This window comes from Squalius cephalus (genome assembly GCF_949319135.1).
Source record: "Squalius cephalus genome assembly, chromosome: 19".
Lineage (NCBI taxonomy): Eukaryota > Metazoa > Chordata > Actinopteri > Cypriniformes > Leuciscidae > Squalius > Squalius cephalus.
The window spans coordinates 9621122-9642135 of NC_137140.1; the positions used below are offsets into that span (position 1 = coordinate 9621122).

The 21014-nt window shown below is 38.1% G+C and overlaps 2 protein-coding genes across 3 annotated transcripts in view; one reads left to right on the top strand and one right to left on the bottom strand.

The window, feature by feature from the left end:
* Positions 1-312: 312 nt before the first annotated feature.
* On the bottom strand, positions 313-17335 carry samd14 (sterile alpha motif domain containing 14). 2 transcript variants are annotated; one of them, XM_079850715.1, is made up of 11 exons: positions 17312-17335; positions 16436-16538; positions 16312-16354; positions 14085-14134; positions 9154-9311; positions 8591-8948; positions 6031-6118; positions 5554-5622; positions 5292-5427; positions 4619-4732; positions 313-697 (listed from the first exon to the last, which is right to left on the bottom strand). In XM_079850715.1, exons 4-11 carry the CDS (start codon positions 14125-14127, stop codon positions 536-538), a joined length of 1128 nt encoding a protein of 375 aa, XP_079706841.1. In that variant the 5' UTR covers positions 14128-14134; positions 16312-16354; positions 16436-16538; positions 17312-17335; the 3' UTR covers positions 313-535. The 2 variants fall into 2 exon arrangements, with proteins under 2 accessions (XP_079706841.1, XP_079706840.1); XM_079850714.1 differs by lacking the exon at positions 16312-16354.
* Positions 17336-17809: 474 nt separating this feature from the next.
* top2a (DNA topoisomerase II alpha) overlaps positions 17810-21014 on the top strand; it is a 40450-nt gene continuing 37245 nt past the window's right edge. The window contains exons 1-3 of the mRNA XM_079851253.1: positions 17810-17996; positions 19928-20074; positions 20438-20528. Coding sequence (XP_079707379.1) covers positions 17970-17996; positions 19928-20074; positions 20438-20528 — 265 coding nt within the window. The 5' untranslated portion in view covers positions 17810-17969. The remainder of the gene's footprint in view (positions 17997-19927; positions 20075-20437; positions 20529-21014) is intronic.

Sequence of the window (21014 nt, forward strand, 5' to 3'; positions counted from 1 at the left end):
CAGGTCTCGTTGTATCGGACAGTAGATTTAGAAGTCGAGGCCCTTTGGGTAGCAGTCTAGTTCCTCTTGCTCATCCAGGTTTTGCCCAAAGCTGCAAAATACATTAATGACATTGATTTTTTTTCTAAGACAGTTCCACATAAGCCCATGTCATCATCACAGCTTACATGATCCCAGAACACCCTTGACTCAAATATTTCTCTGTAATGACACAGGTGACATATTTATCATTTATTTTGTCAAGTGTAAGACTGTCATCAAGCTGTCTGCTATTCAAGCACTACTTAAACTGACTTTTTTCCTTCTTTTTCTAAATGATATGTCAAAATTGATTAATACAAATTACACACTTAACCTTTAGACATCTTGCACTGATGTTCCAGAATCACTTATTCAATAAAATATCTAAATGAACAATTTTGCAAGTTATCTTTATTACTATATCAATCGGTAATACATTGTGAAAGCCAAAGCAACGTTTGACATTAATAATGGCACCTGCAGCATAATTGTATTCAGTCTTTCAGAAATGCCATCAAGTGGTCAGTAATTTTTGTCCATCTTCACTGTGTCCATTTTTCCCGCCGTCCCGTTTTCCATTAACGGCGTTCTGTCGCTCTGTCCGATCTTTACCAGCAGCAGAAAGCATCTTCTTTTTAAAACTGAAATCTGTGCCTCGACTGTTGTCACAGTCATTCTGAAAAAAGGAGCAAACTATACCTTTAATATGCAAAATTGGTTACAGGTGTAATGATTGAAGAATGACTGCTTAAAGGGATAGTTCAACCAAAAATGAAAATTCTGTCATTAATTACTCACCCTCATGTCGTTCCAAACCCGTAAGACTCTCGTTCATCTTCTGAACACAAATGAAGATCTTATTGATGAAATCTGAGAGCTTTCTGTCCCTCCATTGACAGCTACACAACTGACCTTTTGACGCTTCAAAACGTTCATAAGAGATCGTAAAACTAATCTATATGAATTGGTTTATCTGATGAATATATTGAATTTAGACTTTTATTCACATATATTTGCTTTTATTCAGTTGCGTAGCTGTCTATGGAGGGACAGAAAGCTCTCAGATTTCATCAAAAAGATTTTCATTTGTGTTCCGAAGATGACATGAGGGTGAGTAATGATAGCACAAGTACATCTTGGAGATGTCTATTTGATGTCTGCATTTACATCTGTGCCAGATGTATTTTTTAGAGTGCTCATCTGCAAGGACATTTCCTGTTAGATAGACATTTAGAAGATGTCTTTAAGATGTTTAAGATTTAACATGTATGTAAAACTGCCTTCTCTAAAATATCAGATGTTTTTACACAGCAGATGCTTTCCAGATTAACAGATCTTTAGCAGACATCTTACAGATGTACCTGTGCTATCTGGACAGATTAACTATTCTTTTAAGCAAAAACAACAGGCAAATGTTTTAATGTAGCATATTCAAACAGCACAGCAGTTTATTTACTGAGCACAAATTGAATATGCAGCACAAACCACCTTTGATATAATTAAGCTAGTGTGAATCTGTTCCACTTCGATATAATATGATTGTCCTTCATATTGAAAGATGGTTGTATGCTGCATAGCAGTGTGCCAGCGCCATCGATCTCCAAATGTTCCTCTTTGCATTTGAGAAGACTGAAATGAAAAATCTATGTTAATATTCTACCTGTGTATATTAAAACGTTCCTGCAAGCAGTTCTGCAACCTTTCTGTCCCTTTTTGCATTTAGCATTAAAAAAACTGTAAGACTGATGGCAGACTATCTAGACTCAAAAAGGGCTACTCACTGAGAAAACAAAGGACTTTTCTGGATATTAACATTTGAACTCTCTCTTGCAAAATTAGCATCCCCATCCGAGAGTCAATCACCTCAGTACTGTCTTGTAAGAGTATATTTTACTCTTTATTCCAGATCAAATGTTTTGTATTGATTTTCTTTGAATTATGGAATTGGCATGATACATTTACCTGACTAATAATAAATTGTTACATTTGAATTTATTCTGACTTGCTCTGAAATTAAAAGAAGATTAAGTGAAGGCAAATGTTACCGCAAATCTGCGTCAAGTTAGTAATGGACTAAAGTCCAGTTTTGAGTGGAGCATAGGGCGCACCAACTGCGATTTTAGAGCTCCGGCTAACACTTGGCACTAGTTCAAGTGTACTTAGACTGTAAAGGCTAAAAAGGGAATTTCCGTTTAGGACAACAAAACGTTGATCCACGAACCTAAATTTGGGTAAGCCTTACCTCTGTTTAATGTAATGTTACTCTAGCTAAGTGTTTGTGGGAAACCATGGCATGACCAAATCAATGCTAATATAAGAGAAGTAATGTTGGTCGGCTTATATCTGTAGTAGTGGTCATGACATCTGACTAGAGATAGTGTTACTTTAATTCAAGTGTAAACAGATCTATGGGGACTAAACAAATACTTTTAGATAGAGCAAGCATGAAGGAGGCCGTCTAAACAGTATAGTCAATTACCTTGAGTTTGTGATTGTGAAACCCACATTAAACAACCTGCGTGAGGCTCTCTGTGTGACATAGATTTTTAATAATGAACGAGTAAAATATAAAGTAAAGAGTTAAATAGAATAATCTAGACATTTGATTATTCTATTTAACTCTTTACTTTATATTTTACTCGTTCATTAGGAATCTATGAATTGGCATTCCAACCTAAATTTGAGGTCGCAATAAAATGGAGTCAGATAAAAGTAAATTGGAATTAAAATACTTTGCCACACTGAAAAGACAGGAAACCTTCACCCAGTTATCGGAAACTGTCGTTAGGCCAAATTGGGCAGGCCTTACAATAGCTACACTCTTAGGCATACTTTTTATACACTACCATTCAAAAGTATGGAATAATTAAAGGGTTAGTTCACCCAAAAATGAAAATTGTGTTATTAATGTCGTTCCAAACCCGTAAGACCTTCGATGTTTTTGATGAAATCTGAGAGCTTTCTGATCCCTCCATAGACAGCAAGTAAGGTCATTGCAACTTTCAGGGCCCAGAAAGGTAGTAAAGACATCGTTAAAATGTAATGTTATGAAGCGATAAGAATACTTTTTGTGTGAAAAAAATAAATAAATAAATAACGACTTTATTCAACAATTTCCTCTCTTCTGTGTCAGTCTCCTATACGCTGTTCGCATTGTTTTTTTGTTTGTTTTTTGCGCACAAAAAGTATTCTCGACAATCCTGCCGCTTCATAACATTACATTTAAACCATTATAGTCACATTGACTATTTCAACGATGTCTTTACTGCCTTGAAAGTTGCAATGACGTTGCAGTCTATGGAGAGATCAGAAATCTCTAATTTGTGTTCCGAAGATGAATGAAGGTCTTATGGGTCTGGAACGACATGGTTTTAGTAATTAATGATACAATTTTAAAATATTTTGAAATAGAAATATTTTGTAACATTATCATTCTCTTTACTGTCACTTTTGATACATTTAATGTGTCTTTGCAGCATGAATAAAGTTTTAATTTTATTCTTTTTTTAAAACCTTACTAACCTCAAACTTTTTAATGAAAGTTTATCACGGTTTCCACAAAAATCTTAAGCAGTACAACTTTTTTCAACACTGATAATGATAAAAAATGTTTCGTGAGCACCAAACTGGCATATTAGAATGATTTCTGAAGGATCATGTGACACTGAAGACTGGAGTAATGATTCTGAAAATTTAGCCTTTCCAACATGTTTGTCATTAGCCTGATGTCGTCATAGTCAGATTCTAGTCAGAATATGAGTCTGATAATGCTCCATTGGGTTGTGATTATGGAGCGTGTTTCAACCGAACCAGGAAAGAAAATTCCTCTGCACTGGATTGGATTGGATAGACCTACAACAATTGGATAGACCTACAACCAATCAGAGCAACGGAGTAAGTGACGTATGTTCTTCATTCATCTTTCTGATTGACAAATGCCTTGATCGCGGTTCTCTGTTCCTCTTTTAAAATTAATGCACTGTTGATATCTTCTATAACAGACACGATGGCGGAATCTACGCATCTCAATTCTCCAGCGGCAGTCGTTTTTTTTGTACACGAATTCAACCCAAGCGCTCTTTGGTGACGTGGATGATTACGTTACTGTTGATCATCTGTCCATCATCGTATAAAGCCCGCCCTGACAATTTGATTGGTCCGAACAGCTCTGGTTCGAGCATAATTGCTCTACAACGGATCAAGTCCAGACCGAACTTCCTGACCTCAAATGTTGTGGGCGGGGCTAAGTTCGGCTGGCATCCAGCCTAGTTTGTCACGGCTGCGTCCCAATTCAGAGGCTGCATCCTTTCAAGGCCGCATTCGAAGGCTGATTGCATCACTGTGGCGCGACAAAGTCTGTCCCAATTCGAAGGCTCCTTCAAATGCGTCCTTCGTTTTGAGGGTAATGAAGGATACAACAGATGGATCCTTTGCATCCCACGCTACCCCAGAATTGATTGCACCATTGCACAGGTGATGACAGGAGAATTTGCTGAATTTGGACTGGTATATTTGGATGAACTATTCTATGAAAGGCACAAACCAGTTGGACTGACCAAATTTAGACATGTGAGTGGGTGATTTGTAGTTATCTCACCCCATCTGAATGCTCGGGGAGGGTCTGATATGGTTGTGATGACTCAGTCTTGCAGGGTCTGGCGTCTTCCAGTAAACCCACTGAAGAATCAAAGTCCTCATCAGTACTGGAGCCCTTGAAGAAAGAGTAATGAGTGCTATAGTGCTGTATCATGCCATAATTGGCTGTTTAAAATAAATAATTTTTCATTTTCATGCAGGCATTGTAGGCCAAACCTGGAAGCAATTTAGCATTTTAGCCCTTCCGGTTCAATGGGTTTTTTAAATGGGGTTTTGAATATTTTAACTCAAACTTTCATGGAAGGTTTTTTTTTTTTTTTTTTTTTTTTTAAACAAAGCCTGAAAGAGTTGTCAGAAGCTTAATGGTGGAGCATTTTTTTATAGCTTACATTTAGCTTTTTACTTCTGATGATTGCTTCAAAATTTATAAAAGTTGTGGTCATTTGTGAAGATTATGATAAACAAAACCTGTAAGAATCATAAACTTTTGTTGGTCACAAAGCTTATTTTTTTAAATAAAAAGCCGATGGAAAAATCCTATTGGGTTTTGACGAGAGAACCAGTATAATGCTGACTTCCGGGTTGGCCTACAAAAATATGTCATCACTGCAACACTTTATTGTTCCTCATACAACAATAATAGGAAATGTGGAATCTAGTTAAGGTTAGGTAACCTGTGTGAAAGGTTTGGATTGGGACTGAATGTTCTTGGGGGAGCCAGAGCCTCTTAATCTTTCACTGAACCAGGAGAAAGGCACAAACGGTGGACCAGAGGAACGTGAGGATCGGTTCTCTGTTCTCTCTGAATCCCTGCTTACAAACACACAAAATACCTCACACACTTGCATCTATACAGGTATACGCAAGGAAACATACAGTAGGTGCTCAGATGACTGACATTAGCTGAGTAAACACAGGACAGACTCACACACGTACCGATTTCCTGCTGATAGTCTGTTGGATCTGTCTTTCCTGACCTTTCCATATGTGCGACGCAAAGTGACCCTGCCCCACAGAAAAACAAGCAGATAAAATTTAGATCCCAACTCTGGCCACTACTATGTCATCTGTATGATGTTAGTGGTTGACAGAGAGCTTGCTCTCATATACAAATTCCTGGAGTTTATAGTCGTCAGGAAGTAAAGCAACAAAATGCCTAATTATATAGTTTCTATAGTGTCTGCATGTTTAACATTAAAAAAACTTTTAACCTATGCCAATATTTTTACAAATGAAATGTAGCAAACAAACTCCTGATACGATAAAAACTGTAGTTAGTACATTGTACTTTAATAAAATTATAACTTAAACATGTTAACTTCTATTTTAACTGCTTTTATTCAATTTAAAAATATTATTTAACTGAATCAACTTAAATACAGTTATTTACAGTAGGATTTGTAGGAAACTAACCCCAGATCAAGAAACCGTCTCCTGGTTTTCTTGTCCAGCAGCACTGTTGGACTCTCTGGTTCATCAGGGCCTGTGTCATGACTGTCATCTGAAAACAGATCATCAAATTGATCATCAGAATCTGGGCCCAGGTGGTCAGATATTTTAATCTGGAACAGAAGGATTTGGAAATATCATGTTTTGCTATCCAGGATCAGGTAATCCATCTCACTTTTATGGCGATTTTTCAAAAGCAAGATTGGATTGGATCACCCTAAAACAGATACACTTTGATACACAGATACAACTTTTCCCGATTACCAAATCCGGATTACACGTGCTCTGAATGGGCATACATGTAACAGTGTAGGCTACTAGCTACTGTCAATAAAAAACAACAGGTAGAATAGTCAGTGTTGGGACACTTTATGTGTTTTTATTTGAATTGTTAGAAACTACTTTTGACTGGTTCATCTCAGATAATTGACTGATCATATTTAATATAAAGTGATAAATGGCATTTAAATTAAATAATTTTGTTTAATATTGATAGCTGTTTGGGCCAGGGAGATTATATTATGGAGAATTACTTTTTTTATTTTTTTATTTACTGTACTGAAAGGCGTATTAGGCAACCTAATGTCTACTCTATCTACTTTTTTTTTCCTTTTTTTTTTACTGTAACGGTAAACAAATCAAGTGAAAAATGTGAATACATTTAAATGAATATATATTATATGATGCAACATTTTTATTATTTGACCAATTTTATAATTTTATTACATTTTGTTGCTGAATTCCACCCTTAATCCATCCTTCTGATGAGATCAAGGTAATCCTGATTTATTTATTTTTTTAGATCAAAGGTATCCCAATTTTACTAAAAAAAGTTTTGAACAAAAACCAAGACTGGGTTACGTGATCTAATTCGATTTCAGAAATAATTTTTCTTTTGAACAACCTATTTTCAAGATTTGATCAAATCCGAGTTAATTATTTCAGGAAAAACTGGGCCCAGGATAAGAATCATAATCAATCAATAAGAATTCAGAATCATAATTTGTCCAGATCAGAATAGAGTATCTACAAAATCTACAGTAATCCAGGTCAGAACTCAGAACCAGAGCAGAATCAGAATCAGTTCAGATTTGCTATCAGAATCAAAATAAATTCAGGATTAGAATTCACATTTATTGTGCCTTTAGCCTTAAGGATTGCCTGAGCTCTTTATTGCATAGTTTCAACAAGGTCCTGGAAACATTCCTCAGATATTTTTTGTCCATATTAACATGATAGCATCATGCAATTGCTGTTGATTTGTCGGGTGCACATTCATGATGCAAATCTCTTGTTCCACCACATCCTAAGGTGCACTTCAGGACTGAGATCTGGTGACTGTAGAGGCCATTTGAGTGGTGAACTCATTGTTATGTTAAAGAAACCAGTTTGAGACGATTTGAGCTCTGTGACATGCCGCATTTTACTGCTGGAATTAGCCATCAGAAGATGGGTATACTGTGGTCATAAACGGATGGACATGGTCAGCAACAATACTCAGGTAGGCTGTGGCGTTTAAATAATGCTCAGTTGGTACTAAGGGGCCCAAAGATCGCCAAGAAAACATTCCCCACACCATTACACCATCAGTGACCTGAACCATTGATACAAGGCAGAAGGGATCCAAGGTTTCATGCTGTTTACACCAAATTCTGACCCTATAATCTAAATCAGAGGTCTTCAATCCTGCTCCTGGAGGGCCACTGTCCTGCAGAGTTTAGTTCCAACCTGCTTCAGCACACCTGACTTTGAATATTCAAGCAATTCTGAAGAGCTTGATGAGCTGATTCAGGTGTGTTTGATTAGGGTTGGAACTAATCTTTGCAGGACAGTGGCCCTCCAGGAGCAGGATTGAAGACCTCTGATCTAAATGTTGCAGCAGAAAACAAAACTCATCAGAGCAGGCAACGTTTTTCCAATCTTCTATTGTCCAATTTTGGTGAGCCCGTGTGAATTGTAGCCTCAGATTCTTGTTCTTATCTGACAGGAGTGGCACCGGTGTGGTCTTCTGCTGCTGTAGTCCATCTGCTTCAAGATGATGTGTTCAGAGATGCTCTTCTGACCTTGGATGTATCGAGTGGTTATTTGAGTTACTGTTGTCTTACTATCAGCTCAAACCAGTCTAGTAATTTTCCTCTGACCTATGGCATCAATAAGGCATTTTCGCCCACATAACCGCTGCTCATTTCATATTTTCTCATTTTGAACCATTCTCTGTTAACTCTAGAGATGGTTGTGTGTGAAAATATCAGTAGATCAGCAGTTTCTGAAATACTCAGGCCAGCCATCTGGCACCAACAACCATGCCACGTTCAAAGCCACTTAAATCACATTTCTTCCCCAGTTTCAATGTAAGCAGATCATCTTGACCATGTCTACATGCCTAAACGCAATGTGAAGCTGCCATGTGATTTCCTGATTAGATATCTGCATTAACGTGCAGTTTAACAGGTGTACCTAATAAAGTGGCCGATAACGGTGAGTGTATATATTTGGTGATGAGATGTACTTATGCAGTTCATACCTTCACTCTGTGAGTATTCTCCATAGTGTAGGAGGGGTTGGCTGCCCTCTCGTGACTTGAGGTTGTCTGTCTCGCAGCGATGGGCTGGGGAAGATGTCTCTGAATGGACGCAGGGTCTGCAGGGGGATTTAGAACGGGTGAGGTGCAAAGTCTCCTGAGAGGAGGTGTTCAGGAGGTGTCTGTAGCTCCGTCTTTCATCTTGTACCTCCCTTTCTCCAACCACAGTGTAGGGGTCAAAGGTGAAGGACTGGTCTCTCCGTGAGGAAGGGGAGGAGAGGAGCAGATCAGAGGAGGGGGAGGAGCAGCGAAAGGAAGGGTGGAGTGGAGAAGATGAGGTCTGCACGGAGCCGCCGTAACTCTAATCCGCAGACACACACAAAGACACACATAGCATTTTTGAACTGGCATGAAAACACTGTTTTCAACATTGATAATAATAAGAAGAAGAAGAAGAAAAAGAAGACATGTTTCTTGAGCATCAAATCAGCATATTAGAATGATTTCTGAAGGATTGTAACAACATGATACATAAGAGATTGTCATTTGTGTGTGTGTATACACACCATTCTATCAGTGCTCTCATCCCCATCTATCGAGCTCACACTATCTCTCAGGCGGGTTCGGGAGGGCCGATGCCTCTTGGTTTTGATTGACAGTTGTGCTTTAGCTTTTTGTAGGCTGCTGTCAAGTCGTTCTGTCTCAGGAACCACCTCTGTCAGATCTGATATGGTATAAAACACATACAGTAGACATATGTAACACTTTTTTGATATTGAGTATTTGGAGGCAAACATGTCGATAAAGACACAAACTGCAAACATGATGAAAATCTTGATAAAAGACTGCTGCGCTGGTCTCAACACACACTCATGCACATATTAGTGTTCTCGTAAAACGCAGTGACACCGTAAAAGCAGGCCTGAAGCGCTATTAAGCTGTCAGCAGCCTAGATTACTTATATGAATGATGGGCGGTCATTCCTCATGTGCACCCTGGGGGTGTGTGAGGGTCAGAAACAGGAAATACACAAACACACACTGACATACATGAAAGTGAGAGAATGACAATGGGCAATGTGTAGATATGTGCAAAATACAAAGTTACAGATTCAATTTTATTCACATTTCCGTATTTTGTGTTTAGAAAATGAACGTGTTAGTAAAAACCAAACAGCACAACTTCACACAATTACATTCATAGACATAAATTTGCTGTGATTTAATGATTTGATGCATAAATATATAAATAATTATACTGTGGTTAAATTCAGCAGTTTTTTTTTGCACATTTATTTGAATTCTTTATATTGTATACTGCTTACTATTTTTAAAAAAGTATTATGTTTAACACATTTTGTAAAAAAAAGAAAGAAAAAAGGACTGTAATATGATACTTTGTTGTCACATGACATCGTTATGTTTATGAAATGACCTCATCACAATGATTTTTTTCAATATGAGTGGCGAGTTACAACGAGTTACAACCATCATCTTGGAAATTAAACCAAGGTCAAGTGAAGAGCATTGCATTGTGGGATATACAGCATTGTGTGTCTCTGAAAAAATTGGTACAAAAACATCAGTGTACAAAAACCGTCACTGGGGTGGTACACTTTAAATATTATTGTAATTTGTGATATTGTGATGTGATTTATTATTATTTTCTTCTGTTTTCTGGATTGTAATGGAGGGACTACAGATACAAATTAGCTCTAGCTAACTCTGGCACAACATTTGTGTTGTGCATGGTCCCTGTTAAATAAATGAACTAAACGAAAAAAAAAACAAAAAAAACAACTAATGTACACTATTTAGTCTACTGTACACTTTAGGTAATAGTCATAGACTGTAAAAAAAGATGGACAGCGCATCTCCACTTCCTTCCACTGTAGAAATATTAAGCAAAAACATCCCAGCAACGGTCGTTGCCGATTACATAGTTCAGAGTCCGAGTCTGCGCAGGAGTGATCCTGAGGTGGAGCTGCAGCATCAAGTTCCCGCCCACACTCCCGCTCCCACAGACTCAATCGTAAGCACAGCTGTCAATCATAACGTTACACCCCATTTTATAGCATCAAAAAATGAACTAAAACCAAACTTACTGGGGAAACGAACACTTGAACATATGTCTACGTGATAAGAACTACCTAAAATAACAGAAACTTTTTAAAAAAATGATTTGAAGTGTAATTGGATTTTATTTGATTGGCTCACATCCCATTTGATTACATGGAGAGGGCGGGGTTTAAGACCTATACTGCAGCCAGCCACCAGGGGGCGGTCAAAATGCTTTGGCTTCACTTTTCAGGATGTGTGCGGCACACCTAGTAATAATATGGGCCTTTTAGTTACTAATATACACCCTTTAGGAGTAAATAAGGTACTGCGCTACTGTAAATAAGGTTCTGCACTACTCCACTTTCCTGCAGAGTTTAGCTTCAACCTTGATCAAACTCACCCGCCTGTAGCTTTCTAGTAATCCTGAAGACTTTGATTAGCTTGTTTTCAGCCTTTTATATTAAGGTTGGAGCAAAACTGCAGGAAACTGGACCTCGAGGGCTAGAGGTGAGCACCCTTGATGTTTCGGAATTTTAGGTTTGAGAAGGGTGTTCAGTAACAATGCTTGTTCCCGTTATCTCAGGGAACCAGGGTTACGTGAGTAACCATAGACATTCCCTTTTGATGTGGTTCACCTGCATTGCGTTAGTTTTAGCTGACGTTTATGGGGAACCTATTCCAATAGCGCCGTGTTACAAGAACAGAACGGAAGCTGCCGCACAGATATGCTGACAGCGCTATCACCTGCGTTCTGAACGGGGTGGAAAGCACTTTCGGCACATAACCTTTTCTCGGCCTGGGAAACTTTACATCGTTAGGACAGAACTCAAGGCATGAAGGTTCCACAGACAGAGCCTAGAAATCTACAACTCGCTTGACTGATGCTAAAGAACTTAATGACTAGGTTGTGGTTCCCGATCGATTGGCTGGCCATCAGGGCGTGATTTGCCGCGATGACCACCACATAAACTTTCAGCGTGAACGGTATCACATTCAACGGGGTCTATTTTCAGAGTTCTTCACCTGCTTAAGAAAGGTAGGGAGCCCTTATACTGAGATCGTTCTCATAACTTCCCAGTGAAGGCCTAGTGGTTCCCATCGAGGGGCCAAACATGCAGGTCCCACAACTCCAGTTGGGGAGAGAATGTCTCTCCTCAGCGTTATGGGCCATGGACCTGCTGACAGTAGCTGGACTAATTCTGGGAACCAGGGCTGGTTCTGCCAGCGTGGTGCCACCAGAAGAACAGCACATACAGTACTTCTTCCCAAATTCGACTGATGACCTGTTGAAGCAGGGCTACAGGGGGGAAGGCATAGAGGCACAGAAGGCAGGCATGGGAGTTCTCTTCTGTCACAAAGATGTCTACATCTGCCTGACCGAAGGTGCACCGTATTGAAATGACCACCTGGGGATGGAGTCTCCACTCCCCAGGTCCTCCACATGACAACATGTCTGCTCCTTCATTTGAGGAGCCCAGCACGTGAACCGCCCTCACTGAGGAGAAGACGGCTTGCCAATCTGTGGAGAGGGCGAGACCTGAGACCTCCTTGGTTGTTTATGTAAGCAACCACTGTCCTGTTGTCCCAGCAGACCAGGACATGATGACCTTTGAGTTCTGGAACTCCTTAAATGGCAAAATTACCACCATCATTTCCAGGCGGTTAATGTGCCAATTCGACATGGGCGACCCACCCCAGCCTGTTTTGGAGGCGTCTGTCACGACCACTTTCTTCCTGGGATCTGAGCCCAGAGTTACCCCATTCTGGTAAAAATGGGGTGATTTCCAAGGGACCGATTGGCCGGATCTGACGCAGACGTGGGTCACCCTGAGAGGGACAGTGTGTCGGCCTGTGTGCCACGCATGGGGTGGGGCGAGACCCTTTAACCCAGTGATCTCAAACTCAATTCCTGGAGGGCCACAGCTCTGCACAGTTTTGCTCCAACCCTAATCAAACACACCTGATCCAGCTAATCAAGATCTTCAGGATTACTAGAAACTTCCTTGCAGGTGTGAGTTGGAGCTGGTTGGAGCTAAACTGTGCAGAGCTGTGGCCCTCCAGGAATTGAGTTTGAGATCACTGCTTTAACCAGAGCTTGATTGTGGAGCAGGCCCAGAGGAATGACAAAGGTAGCTGCCGCTATGAGGCCCAGTAGCTGTTGCCACCTTTTTAAAATAACCCATTCAAGGTTATGTGTTACAGTGATTGTCTCATTGTACTCTAATCTAAAGTTTTTAGCTTTTGACCAGCAAAGTGTTTATGACTGACCCAAATTTTGAGAAGTTCAAATAAAAGCTGTAGGAGGAGTTCCAAAAATGGAAATTGAAAACACCAAGTACTCTAAACTTTATTAAAGTAATCAGTAGAGAAAATAAATAACTTCTAGGCTATTAAGTTCATACGCTCCCCAATCAATTTTTACTATACGGCAGGACCTCATTAAGAGAGACAACCAGGAACATTGTACCATGGGAGGAGGGGTCTTCTATAGAGTGTAGGAGTAAAAACATTAATTTACTTCAAAGGTAAATTGATTTTTAATGATAACTTAAACCTTTAATGACAGACATACTGTGAGTTATGAGGTTGTTAATCAAGGTTATGTACTTTTGCTAAAGCCATGCATTCGCATAATTTCAACTTCTTTTTTAAAATAATCATGTTTAACAGCTGAATTCGTGGAGAAAAATTACATTACCCATGATTTTGTACAGAAAATGTCATTAATCAGTGAGTCCCAACGAGAAAATTGCACCAAAAGTGCTTGCATGAAGCAACACAAATGTTGTAATTGTTTCGATCTTGCTATGTTGTCCGAAAAATAATAATAATAATACTAATATATATACAGTATATATATATACTTAAACAAATCCCTATGGGAAAAATGAATGAAAAAATAATTCCAGAACCAGCGCTGCTGAAAAAAAGTGGCCAGCACTAATGCATGTTTTGAGGGAGGCTGCTTATTGGGTCTGGGGGAGTAAGGGCATGCACATAAATATTTAATATTTTTAGGAGCCACCCTGCCACATGGTTCTACTCCATTCCATTCTCCAAAATTGTTTTCAGATCTCAGCACTAATTCCTGCGGTGACGTAGACACTGACTCAGCAAGGCTGCACCTTCAAAGCCTGTACTAAAATCCTATGAAGCCAACCTCTTGAATATGCCCATTAAATCTACCATTAATTCCTTAATTCCCATTGCCATGATAGATGGCATCTAAAAATTCACAAAAATGTTTGATAAAATATTTACAACTCTAAAACAAACCAATGCACATCCACTGAGAGAATTGTAGCCCCTGGTGCTTTTAGAGGCCAGACTGTAGCTGCTCTCTCCTGTAATGCGCTCAGTGTATTGGGAGTGTGGAAATGAAGATCTGGACATTAATGGAGGGGGGAAGGGTTGGGCAGACAGGAGAGGTCACTCACCAAACACATCCTCTTCTGCCTCGGCCAGTGGAGTGGAGGACATCTTAAATCTGAAAAAGAGAAACTTTCAAATTTAACTGCATGGACAAGAGAACATTTCTATACTGACCACATACAGGGCAGTGGTGGCCGGTGCATTCAAGTGGGGAAGCACAGATCAATTGCAAAGTACTGGGATCTGTTCTTTTTGTTTCTGTAATGTTGATTCTAAAATCTGCTTCTCAAACTACCACTAAGCAGTGAAATTAACTGAAAAAAATTGACCAAGCTCAGAACTCAGAAGACAATCTCTGGACATTTACAGCTAAGTTTTAATTTAATTAAAAAAAATTTTTTTATTTTTTTATTTTAGAGTAAGAAAGTCTTCCCTGTGCTGTTTAAGAGTTCATGAATCATGTCGTTCCAAACATGTATGAAATTTTTTCTTCTTCTTTGGACCACAAAAGAATATATTTTGAAGAATGTTGGCAACCAAATAATTTTATATGGACAAAAATAAACTATATATCATTTTATATGGACGAAAAAAGAAAGAAAGAAAAGAAAAAAACAGATATAGTTCTCAAAAAAAAAAAAAAAAAAAAATCTTCAAAGTCTTAATGGTTTGGAACAATATAAGGGTGAGTGAATGATGATAGAATTTCCATTTTTGGCATTTTGGCATTTGGCCTTGTTTCATTCTTGTTTGTATATTCTACATGTTTTATGTATTAAATTCACATAAGCACAAAGTCTCTTATTAAGGGAACAAAAAAATACACATAGAGCACTGTTGGCCATGTTAGATTTGGCTGCCACGTAGTGTCCAGGCAACAGGCCACTGTGCCATCTGCTGCCCAGCACCTTCAGAACGGTCAGTGCCCCTGCCATTACATTCATAATATCTATCTATCTATCTATCTATCCATCCATCCATCCATCCATCCATCCATCCATCCATCCATCCATCCATCCATCCATCCATCCATCCATATGCCCATCTCTATATTTGTTTGTAACTTAAATTCACAGTAAAAATAATAATAATAATAAAAATCAGGTTTCAATGTAGACCAAATTTCTAACATCTGTTTTTACTTATATTGACAACCACTTAAAAAAAAAAAAAAAAATCTTATGGCAAAGAGAAAGCCACATTTTTAATTATGTTCATAAAAATTTGCTTTTCAAGTTACCACAAAATACTCCACAAAATACTTATATAAAGAGTGCACAATGTCCTACACACAAATACACAACACTATTATGCTAACACACATGACACTAAAATAATGCAATAACCATTAATTTGACAACATAAGATGTAACATAAAACCCTAATGTACATGAATTATAAGAAGAAGAAAAAACTAAGAACAAACCGTCATATCAATGAAAAACCGTCAAGAGTGAGCTGTCTCACAGAGAATTCTGGGAATGTCAATTTACAGTTTTTCACTGTAAATTATAAGATGGCATGTTCTTTTTCACTTCCAAAAACAATATTTTATTGCAGTAGACTATTTTACTGTAAAATTACATGAAATGTCTCATTAGATTTTCCCTCTGGATCTATTACAGTTTTTAACCGTAAAGAGTAAGGTAACAGGTAACAGATATTAACCGTAGGATTTTTACAGACTTTTATCGTCATGGAAGCGAGTAGAGATGGATTGTGATTAGGAGAGGTGGTGGAAAGATTCACATCCCCTGTGGTTAAGTTCAAACGCCTGATCCATTAGCCATGGCTTCTTCTAGGGATAAACAGTTACTAAATACAAAATAAACAAGACAGGACTACAATTTGATCTCAAACATCTAACTTTTGGTTCTTGTTAAGAAATCAATATAGGCTGTTTGTCTGTATGACTATAAAGGCCTCACTTTCACAAGTCATCTCCCTGTGATGGAGATATAAAGCTAATGGCCATAAAACTGCCCCCTCAAACATTATCCCATCTATAAGAATTAGGGAGGGGGGGGGGGGCTGCTAAGTAGCTGACAGGCAGGGAATGGCAATAGCAAACAAATCAATATGGAGATGGGAAGGGACGAATCTGACCTGTGTGCACATATCAGCAAATAAAAGCTAACTTTCACTGCAGGGCTAAAAAAAAGGGTACATGCTCATCAACATTTCCTTGCTACGTAGAGATGTATAACCTTGTATGCAGTACAAAGCCTGATCAATACATTACGTGTGAAAGAAGTACTTACAATCTCTATAGAAAGCATTAATATAGCTCACCTCTGCTATAAGAGCTGCAGATGACAATCAGGAAAAACAGAGGCTGTAAATCATGAATATTTCATTATGACACATGGATGGAAGGGGGACAGGATGGAAGAGAAAGATGGATAAACAGACTCACCTCTATGTAGTTGCGTATCCCACAGCACAGCTCAGCTGCTGGGATGGGCTGTCATACTGCTTTTCTGCCCTCCTCACGGGATGCTGCTGGAGGACTTCTGTTCCTGGATGAGCACAAATTTACAACGTCATTGGGCTTCTCTGCATGTGTGCACACACACACACACACAGAGAGAGAGAGAGAGAGAGAGAGAGAGAGAGAGAGAGAGAGAGAGAGAGAGAGAGAGAGAGAGAGCGAGCCCTCAGCAACAGAATGTCAGACACTGCTATACACACCCAAGGACAGTGTTGAAATGAAGGAGGCTGAGAGAGATGGAGAGAGAGAAGGGAGGGAGGGAGAGATACATGTGCATCATGAATCAATGTTATTACCACTCCAACAACCAATCAGCTTTTATACCCGTCACAGTGGAAATCTATCTGTGTGTCTGCTTCCATTTCACTTACAAATACATTTAAATTAAAAAAGGTACTTACGTGTCACTATGTATGGTAAATCTGACAATATATGTGGATTATCATCTTTAAAAATGCAATCACACAACTTCAAAAACATATAAAGCATAATTTTAATATGCATAGTAATAATAATAAAAAAGTTTTTACAATAGGCTAATGTATAGGTGAAATCATGATTTTACATTCATTGACATAGGACAACAGTGTGCGCTGTGCATAAACATATTTGCGTTGTGCATAAAGCACAAAACATTTTTATGGAATATTGCAGTATTATAAATGATTCATCATTTATCACATCATCATCATCATTATTATTAATTAATGTGCCCTAGTATTCGTTAATCAAAATAACTTCGATATTCTCTTCTTTGATGACGTGTTAACTGGAGCGAGGGCGGGACAACCTGTCACTCACATGAGATCAACAATCCAATGATCCAATCATTTGCCGATATAATTTACAGAGTCGCGCCCAACAATTATTATTATTTTTTTTTTTTCTTGTTCTAAAAGCCGGAAGAAAATATGCTTTTAATATAATTGTTATTTAATAAATTTTGTAATTTCATAGACTAAACGTTATACACATCTAAATGTGATTTAATACATTTCATCCTCAAACCATAGACTGTAAAAAATAGCCTCAAACTCAAATTTTTTGAATCTTTTCTCAATGTATTTTTATGCCATTTTGATCGTTTGTTTGACCGTGAGAGAGACCGGAACAAAAATCTCATTGGATAAACGGATGTTATCTCTTTTGTTATTGGACCTATGAAAGCAGGCGGGTCCCTGTTTAAAATCTGTAACGCCATTGGTTAAGGATAAAAAAACCCCACACACCTTAGGATGATTGGCCAGTGACTTTGGCGGGAGGAGGATACGTGTGTGATTTGAAATTTGAAAGGCGGTTAGTGAGACTCGTTGTTATAGTCGCGCGTGTTGGTGCATTAGTTCAGGCGCTCAGTCATAACTTTAATTCAGATAACGTTAGTTTGAGGGATCGCCTAGTGATCAGGGATAGTGATTTGATAGCAGCAGAAGACAAATCGTGCTAGAGGCAAACAGTGACAATGGCAGGAACAGAAGGACCCCTTAAGGTAAATTAATTCGAAATTAAAACTATCATTATCATAAGCACCGGACTCGTTAAGATGTAACGTTATATGACGTACTCATGCATTTTATTAACAGCTTAAAATGAAAGATAACATTCAATTTGTTATATCTTGCCCACGAGCAAATGACTAACTTAAATCTTCGTCGTGATCGACTGATCTTTTTGTTCATAGTGTCCCGGTAAGTTTCTCATAAAAGTTGCTACTTTAGCGTTGAGATGTTAAGTTTTTACTTCAGTATATTAACGTTAAGTTACCCTGCTGTCAATATTTAGGTCATACTTTTGCTAGAGTTTAACGTTAACTGACATGTTTTTCGCTAGCGAACGTTCCGCAACTTTTTGCGTTGTGTATAGGGTTGGTAAATAGCGTTGTTCTGTAGGCAATGAATGTACACATTTTTGCATTGCGTTGTATATTGCGTATTTTGATGTTAGTAACGAGTTCAGTAATATTGATATCTTGTTATGAGTTACGTTAACGTACTAGACCCTTACAGGAACGTTATCATGGCAATCACAGTTCCCGCTACATTAGCATTCTATTGCTACAATAAACTGGTAACGTGGTGTTCGCTGCCTTGGTCACCAAAAAGGGGGGACAAATAATTGACACCGATTCAAAAAGCTTCCTTGACCATTTCCCACCTAACGTTACCTCTCCTTCTGGTCTCATATGGCTAACAGTGTGATGCTAAATGTTGACCAAGAACTTTTTTGAGATGCATGTTCAATTTTACATTCATTCTCATTTGAGTAATTGATCCACAATAGTGATGACACTGTTTGCACTCTTTCCAAATTTGTCCAAAATACTTTCTAGAATAAGACTGTCCCTCACCCTAATGACACCTCTTAACATTTGAATTATGATCAGATTTTGATAATTTTTTGGAGTGGGGTCACAATTTGACATTCATTGGATTTAGTAACAGTAACAGTTAAAGGGATAGTTCACCCATGAATGGAAATGTTGTCATCATTCATTCACCCTCAAGTTGTTCCAGAAATCTGTATGAGTTTCTTTCTTCTGTTGAACACAAAATGTATTTTAAAGAATATTGGTAACCAGACAGTTGACGACACCCTTTGACTTCCATAGTATATTTTTTTTCCTACTATGGAAGTCAATGGATGCCGTCAATTGTCTGGTTACCAACATTCTTTAAAATATTAGCCTATCTTTTGTGTTCAACGGAAGAAAGAAACTCATACAGGTTTGGAACTACTTGAGGGTGAGTAGGCTAAGTAATGACAATTTTAACTTGAGTGAACTAACCCTTTAAACCTTTTCTCAAGTTCTCCCCCAAAAAACTTAAGATTGTATTTAACTTTCATAAACTGTGAATGTAATAAACAAATATTATATCTCTTTTTGAACAGAAGTCTGGAAACGTATTTGTTTTGTTTGCTTTCCTGAAGCTCAAACAGTAGAGCAAGGCGCTAACAATGCTAAGATCATGGGTTAGATTCAGCTAACTGAACCTAAATGAAATGATAAAAATGTATGCCTGCAATGTAAATTTCTTCAGATAAAAATAATCAGCTTAGTTGAGAAACTGGCATAAATGAAATCAAAAATGTTATATTTCAACTCAGTGCAGCTGCCTTTAACAATGAAATGTATAATGCTCATAATCTCAACACTTTGCAGGCATTTCTGTGACCCCAAATGAGAAGGTCACAGAATTTCAAGACCACTATGTTAAGAAGTATTTACTTCAACTCAGAATGGTCTAAACTGACCAGGCAGCAACATAATGTAAAGCTAAAAATCATTGGACTGGTTGCTGTTATGTTACCTATTGTCCTTTCTCCTTTGCCCCACATCTTCTATATCTCAATTTCTGAAATCTTATGAATAATAATTGCTGTAATAATAATAATAATTGCTGTAACATTTGTGTCTTTCAGAGTTTGTTTGAGAATAAGGCTCTCAGTAAGCATAAGAAAGATGAGAAGCGGCTGTCTGTGGAGCGGATCTATCAGAAGAAGACCCAGCTGGAGCATATCCTGCTCCGGCCTGACACCTACATCGGCTCTGTGGAGCCCGTCACTCAGGTAGAGATCATCCATTTGTGCTGAGAGAGGTCATAATGTTTATTAGGACCACCCGTACCGGTACCCACTGTTTTAAGTATAACGCATACTGCCCATGACACGTTTCATTGATACTAAAGAATAATCGTTCTACTATTGTTCTACTACACTTTACTTAAGCAAGAAATTTAGCTAAGCTGTTCTGTAAAAGTCATGTGTACAAGTAACCAAATTAAAACGCTGAATCTCATTAATCTGTGGAGAAGACTAGCTCATATTTTCTCAAACAGACTTTCAGCAAAAGTTTATTCCATTTAAATGTAAAGGTTTTTCATTGTGAGTTAAAGGGACTCAACGTTTCGTCACTTTCTTTTTCCTGTTTAGCAAATGTGGGTGTTTGATGAGGATGTGGGGATGAACTGCAGAGACATCACATTTGTTCCAGGACTCTACAAGATCTATGATGAGATTCTGGGTGAGTTTTGTCATGTGGTAAAGTGAATCTCATGTAGTCTGCAGCTAACAGTTTTTACTAATGGACTAGTCTTACCATTATTAGAACGATTAATCGACTATTCTAGAGATCATTTATTCTAAATTCTGTCATTTACTCGCCCTCATGTCGTTTCAAACTCATACGACTTTTGTCATAAACAAACATGGAAATTTTTATTGGAACCTGATAGAAATCGGTCCCTCCATGTAAAGTCCACACAAACAAAACTCATAAAATCATCAATCATAAAAATATGGTAACATTAATCCATATAAATTAAGCGGTTCAATAAGTCTCCTGAAGTGAAATAATTGCTTTATATAATAAACCGATTTAATTGATGCATTTCTTCTCATAAACATTAATTAACGCACATACATAGAACACATCAAATGTGGTAAAAGGAAGCAAGCAGGTTTGAACGTTGACTCAGTTTTGACCTTATGAAAAGATGACATGCTCAGA

Coding starts and splice junctions, on each gene's coding strand:
- samd14 (XM_079850714.1), bottom strand. CDS start 14,127: ATGTCCTCCACTCCACTGGCCGAGGCAGAAGAGGATGTGTTTG. Junction 8,949..9,153: donor ATGAGAGCACTGATAGAATG/GTGTGTATACAC, acceptor TCTGCGGATTAG/AGTTACGGCGGCTCCGTGCA. Junction 5,428..5,553: donor AGACTATCAGCAGGAAATCG/GTACGTGTGTGA, acceptor GTTTGTAAGCAG/GGATTCAGAGAGAACAGAGA.